At 33.9% G+C, this 6,704-nt stretch overlaps 2 protein-coding genes across 2 annotated transcripts; one reads left to right on the top strand and one right to left on the bottom strand.

Annotated features, from left to right (window-relative positions):
- The first annotated feature begins 62 nt into the window (after positions 1 to 62).
- On the top strand, positions 63 to 933 carry LOC133337527 (uncharacterized). The gene has a single exon (XM_061545746.1). The coding sequence runs from the start codon at positions 70 to 72 to the stop codon at positions 931 to 933; it is 864 nt and encodes a 287-aa protein (XP_061401730.1). The 5' UTR covers positions 63 to 69.
- Positions 930 to 4,051, bottom strand: LOC133337526 (protein Peter pan-like). Its single transcript, XM_061545745.1, has 4 exons — positions 3,511 to 4,051; positions 3,264 to 3,448; positions 1,106 to 1,810; positions 930 to 933 (listed from the first exon to the last, which is right to left on the bottom strand). Exons 1-4 carry the CDS (start codon positions 4,018 to 4,020, stop codon positions 930 to 932), a joined length of 1,404 nt encoding a protein of 467 aa, XP_061401729.1. The 5' UTR covers positions 4,021 to 4,051.
- Between the last annotated feature and the right edge of the window lie 2,653 nt (positions 4,052 to 6,704).

Below are 6,704 nucleotides of genomic sequence, written 5' to 3'. Positions count from 1 at the left end.
CCACATCGTTTTATTCGGAAACAAATTAAAAAGTAAAGAAAATCCGAAAATCGAATAAACTCCTCCACCATGGTCCACAAAATGGAATGGTATGTTGGCACCGAATGGCAAATGGAACGCAAAGGCCTACACAAAAAGGTATTGGCCCATCAATTTACCAAATTGGAAAAACCTCATCCGGTGGCCAAGGTAATTATTTGTGTGGAAAGTGTTGAAAATCTGAATGGACGTGAAACGATTTACCTGAGTGATGACAAAATTGGCAAAGATCAGTGTATGGAAATGGGTAGTGCCTTAAGTCCAGTGGATTATTATTTGGAAATGATGGTTCAACAAATGGTCATTGGTGAGAAGGCGTTGTGTACGATTAAGACCAAAGAAGCCGGTAAAGATGTACGAGTCACGTTGGTGCTCAAGGAAATACTAGAATCCAAACCCATACATAAGCTGACGGTACCGGAAATGTATCAACTGGCCTTGAAATATAAAGAGAATGGCGTGAAAATGTTCAAAACCTATCCCGTCTTTGCCCATGAATATTTTTCACGAGCTGCCAAGTGTTTGATTTCTTTTAAAGAATTTGAAGGATTGACCAAGAAACGTGATGGTATGGCTGGAAAGGATATGCATGATTTATTCGTACAAATTCAAACCAATTTGGCTGCCTGTTTGCTAAATGCCAAGCGTTATGAGGATGTCATCTATCAAACGAATTTTGTGGATAAGCAAAATTCTCCCTCGGAGAAGAGTGTCTATCGTCGAGCTATGGCCTATTATCATTTGTCGGAATTTGATTTGGCCCAAAAGACTATAGAGAAAATACCCGACTATCAGGAGAAAAAAGAATTTAAAAATCTCTACCACAAAGTGGTGGAATGTCGCAAGACTAGTAATGCCAATTATAAGGGTATGGTGAAGAAAATGTTTGGTTAGCTAAAGAAAGGCGAGGGAATTTCTTAGTTTTTAAAAAGTATTTTTTTATTAATTACTTTAAGTTAAAAATAAACTTAAGAAAGAAACAAACGAATAGTGTTTTTCCATTTTGTAAAAAGTTATCTAATAAATTATTTACAAGTGTTATTTTTTCTTATTAAATTTAAATGGCTTTTTATCTTTGAAACCGCTCTTAAATGATTTTTTATCCTTGAAACCACCTTTCTTGCTGCTGTTGTTGCCACCCTTATCCTTGAAACTTCCGTTTTTCTTGTCACCAAAAGACTTCTTGAAACCATTTTTGTTAAAATCCTTTTTGAACTCCTTTTTATTGCCATCCTTCGCGTCTAATTTGGGTCTTTTACTCTTGAAGCTAGGTGGCAATTTGGTACGTTTCCTTGATTCAGGTTCTGTGGATTTGAAAAGTTCCTCATCGGGATCTTCACCAACTTCTTCTTTGTAGTAGACAGCATCATCATCTAAATCACTGGCAGCAGCAACCTCCTCCTCATAACCTGCCTCAGCTTGACCGCTACTAGGGGTCTTTGATTTCTGTTGTTGTTCTTTGAGTTTCTTTGCCCGATTTTCGGCTTGTTGCTTCTTTCTCTGTTCCTTGAGTTTTTGTTTCTTCTCTACCATTTTTCTCAGTTCTTCCTTTTCTTCTTCGGTCTTAACAATGTGATCGTGGTAAAGAACTTCGCCGGTCAATAGGCCTTCCTCGATTTTCATCAGTTGTATTGTCATACGAGGTCCTATTTCTTGTAGCTTTATGGCGGATTTGTTATTTTCCAAATTTCCCTTACGTTTGAGAGTTTGTGGTAGGACAACTTGAGAGTTTTCATCATCTTCGGCTTCGGACTCGGAGGCGTTACCATCCCTGGAAAGGAAAAGTGAATGAAAATGTTAAAAATGTTACAAAATAATTTTTTCTAGTAAAGGAGAGCGTGGATTTTTAAAAAAATATTTTTAGAGGTCCAACATAGTCCTGGATTTTTTAAAATTATTTTTAAGGGTCTAACATAGGCGTAGATTTTTTCAAAATTATTTTTAGCCTTTAACATAGATCTTTTTAGATCCAACATAGGCGAGGATTTTTTCAAAATTATTTTTAGAGGTCCAACATAGGTGGGGATTTTTTTTAAAATTATTTTTAGCCTTTCAACATAGGTGGGGATTTTTTAAATTATTTTTAGCCTTTCAACATAGGTGGGAATTTTTTTTTAATTATTTTTAGCCTTCAACATAGACATTTCTAGAAGTCCAACATAGGCGTGGATTTTTCAAAATTATTTTTCTAAGGCGTGAATTTTTTAAAAATGATTTTTTAGACACCTATCTAAGGCGTGGATTTTTTAAAAATTATTTTTTAGACACCTATCTAAGGCGTGGATTTTTTAAAAATTATTTTTTAGACACCTATCTAAGGCGTGGATTTTTTAAAAATTATTTTTTAGACACCTATCTATCTAAGGCGTGGATTTTTTAAAAATTATTTTTAGACACCTATCTAAGGCGTGGATTTTTTAAAAATTATTTTTTAGACACCTATCTAAGTCGTGGATTTTTTAAAAATTATTTTTTAGACACCTATCTAAGGCGTGGATTTTTTAAAAATTATTTTTTAGACACCTATCTAAGGCGTGGATTTTTTAAAAATTATTTTTTAGACACCTATCTAAGGCGTGGATTTTTTAAAAATTATTTTTTAGACACCTATCTAAGGCGTGGATTTTTTAAAAATTATTTTTTAGACACCTATCTAAGGCGTGGATTTTTTAAAAATTATTTTTTAGACACCTATCTAAGGCGTGGATTTTTTAAAAATTATTTTTTAGACACCTATCTAAGGCGTGGATTTTTTAAAAATTATTTTTTAGACACCTATCTAAGGCGTGGATTTTTTAAAAATTATTTTTTAGACACCTATCTAAGGCGTGGATTTTTTAAAAATTATTTTTTAGACACCTATCTAAGGCGTGGATTTTTTAAAAATTATTTTTTAGACACCTATCTAAGGCGTGGATTTTTTAAAAATTATTTTTTAGACACCTATCTAAGGCGTGGATTTTTTAAAAATTATTTTTTAGACACCTATCTAAGGCGTGGATTTTTTAAAAATTATTTTTTTGACACCTATCTAAGGCGTGGATTTTTTAAAAAATATTTTTTAGACACCTATCTAAGGCGTGGATTTTTTAAAAATTATTTTTTAGACACCTATCTAAGGCGTGGATTTTTTAAAAATTATTTTTTAGACACCTATCTAAGGCGTGGATTTTTTCAAAATTATTTTTTAGACACCTATCATGGGCGTAGAATTCTGAACTTACTGCATAATAAATTCGGCAATATCTTCACATTTTGATAGATTGGGTATTTTTCCCATAACCAATTTCTTGACACCTTTGTTAAGGCCAACAGGTACAACCTGTATGGAATAGTGGCGCATATCGACCAAATTTGTTTCAGGATTATAGGAGAATAATACACAACGTCTTATGGTGGCAATATTGACCTGAAATACAAAAGAATGTCTTTATTAATTTTTCAAAAAATCTAAAATCCCATTGTACTTACCTCCGCCAAATTAATCGCCGGAAACATATTTTGAAATGTGTGAGCCATCAGCTTCAAATGTTTACCATCGCCGGTGAAATTATTCATTACCACCAATGGTGAATGTTTAAACATTCCCTCATCGATAAATTGTTTCTTATGCTGTGATATCACATCTCGGGCCAGTGTAAATTGATGCACTTTAAAGGTGAGTGTGGGACCTCTTGGCAAACGGGCCACTTTAAACGACAACTGCGTCGCTGCCTTATTAAATATACCCATATGTGAGACATGGAAGAAACTGCTGACAGCAACAAAATCTTTAATACGATTAATTTTCTTCTCTTTCAATTCACTCGCGGTAAATGGTTCCATAATTCTACGGAAATCCAATGTCAAATCTGTAATATGGGGACAGGATAGGCCACGATGTATAATGAATGAATGTGGTGCCTCTGCCAGTTCACTGGGTTCGCCTTCTTTGAAAGCGGCGGTACGCTTTTTAGGATGCTTCTTTTTCGATTTGCCCATTTTTATTTATTCCGAATAAACTTTTAATTCAATAAATTTAAATTATTTTAAATAAAAACACAAATTGTTTCAACTGGCAGCAGCACCGCGTGTTCACAGAGTAAATGGATCAAAACATCAACACGTGAAATGTCAAAAATGTTGTTAGGTTTCTATAGATCGAAATGTTGTGTGGAATAAAATGCATAGGGGAAAGGAGATATGTTAAATTTGAATTGTAAACTGGTGTTTTTAGTTTAAATTGTTGTCATTTTCGTTGCTACACCGCGAACTAATCATCGGAGACCCAATTCGGTTTGACAATATCCGATTGAGTGTTAAAATTGCGATAGAGGTTGATATAATGAAAATAGAACTTAACAATTTTGCAAATCCATTCATACTACTCCAAGGATGTTTGGTATTAGGATATATCGGATTAGTTTTTGGTGTTGTCTCCGCTATTTTCGTTAATTTGAAAGTCCTAAGCTCATTTTCAACCGAAGTGTTTGCAATTCCACATACCACGTTCTTGGCGGGTAAAAGTTTTTTGCCTCTTAAACAGTATTTTCCATCCTGAGATTTTGTAATTGATATTTTAATTTAATTTTTATTCAACAATAACATGTATACAAAGCCTTCAGGCCGAATAAGATACATTATGATTAACAATATGAATTAACTACTCCAACAAAGGGACACTTCAGACATGTCCAAACTAAATACATAAAAAAAAAACTAAAACTAAAATTCTATACATAAAGAGTTCTTAAAAAAATAACTATAATATATATTTTACCTATGGCACACTATACTCGCCATACAAATGTGCAATTCGGAAAAAATATCATACAAGGTGACGAACAAGCTTTTCGGAGAATAATATATCTGTTGTCTAACAAATTTGCTGGTGCAATATTTGACATAGCCTCTTATTGGGATGCTTAAGCCCCACAATTTATTTGTTCCGGTACCGAAGTTACAGAACTTCATTTGGTTCAACCACTTTTTTCTGTTTTTGTTTACACCCAAGCACGCTAACTTGAAGACAAGGTTCTCTCACACTTCAGATATCGTACTTCGAACCAAATAATGTTCATTTGCAAGCACCGTCACCACTTTTGAGATCTTACTTCGTTAATTCTTTGAAAACCTGCCATTCATCGTTACTTTAATTCAGGAAAGTTTTGTCTTGATGGAGACGATGACGATAAGGTGGTCTAGACCGAAGGATATAACGTATTACAAAATACACTGCATTTGAAGATCACTAGAGTATTATAAATACCATTTGGTCTGTGTGGAGACCACAGGAATTGTTTAAGACAAATTGTTCTGTATGGGGTCAACAGGCCTTTATAAGCACATATGATCTCTGGTAACACGATCAACTTTTTTCTTCGATATTTTCATGATCATCATGCAATTGAATTGGTTTTAGAATAACATCCAAATAATAACGATAAATTGGTCGATATAGAGCCCACAGGTCTTTATAAAGGTAAATTGATATCCAAATGAGACCTTGGGAATTTCTAAAGTCCAAGTAGGCTTATTTTTTCAATTTTTATATTAGGTTGGAGAAAAAGAAGTCCATTATATTTTCGCCAGATGACTGTACTGATAGATTTCTCGTAAAGTATCGATCAAAAATTTTCAGATTTATGCTCGTTGGCAGGGTGACACTTCGCAGTAAAAATATTATTTTCCTGTTTTTTGTTTGGTGCATCCAGTTGTTCTTTAACAATTAGTATTAGTATTGTGTACTATGTTGCGATTGCCCCTGAATTAAATAAATTTTAATAAATGAAATACAACCAACCGCATCTCTGTGCGATGGTTGTTGACCGGCCAGCAAAAAGAAAATGAACCGGATATACCGGCCGCCAGATAAAACTAATGAGTTTCGGTGTTGCCACTGCGAATTGTAGTTAGTGGAGACGGAGCGCAAAATACAACCTTGGGAGGGTTTGTAGGTTGGCTAAGTGGGGTAAAGACGAAGGAATAATAAATGTCGCAAACTAAAGGAAACAAAAAAAGAGGGAAAATTATGCGTCTGTAGAAGGTTATAAAAGGGACTGAAAGGAAAAAAACCTTTCAATTCTAAACCGTGTTTTATAACCTTCCACATTAAAAATCGAAAAAGCGACCAAAAACCAAAAGTACAAAAGGATTACCAAAAACAAAATAAAACAAAGTTTTTTTTTTATATTTTATATTTCAATTGTATTTGTATGCGTGTGTGTGCGGGAATTTGTTTATATCTACGTAAGTGGCAATTTCAACAATAACGTATGCGGACGTAGAGTTAATGTTGTGTTTTTTATGTTCTTTTATGTGTTTAGAAAACCGAAGGCACACTGCTAACAATTTGATGTCTGGCCTCCTCATTCCATTGCAAAAAAAAGGGGGCCAGTGAAAATTATTTTGGGATATAATTGTCGGATCCCCACAATACCGCCAAAGAAGGTCCACAAAAGAGCCTAAAATCCCCTGTTGTACCAACTGCCAACATTCCACCAGGCAGAAGAGTCGGGATTAGTTAAATAAGGCAAGCCTTTGACCAAGGTAACAAAGAATATTAATATTTGAAGTCCATTTGGTCCATTTTTGTGTGGAACACAGATTTTAAGCCATAAACACCGGTTTTACCTAAAATGAAACAAAGAAAATAAGTAATTTTTTTTAATATTTAAAGTATCAAC

The sequence above is a fragment of the Musca vetustissima genome, unplaced genomic scaffold, assembly GCF_032173495.1.
Source record: "Musca vetustissima isolate MV318-11 ecotype Yass unplaced genomic scaffold, APGP_CSIRO_Mvet_v1 utg92631, whole genome shotgun sequence".
NCBI classification, from domain to species: Eukaryota; Metazoa; Arthropoda; class Insecta; order Diptera; family Muscidae; genus Musca; species Musca vetustissima.
Note: the sequence above shows the minus strand (reverse complement) of the source record. Positions and strands in the feature narration are given on the sequence as shown.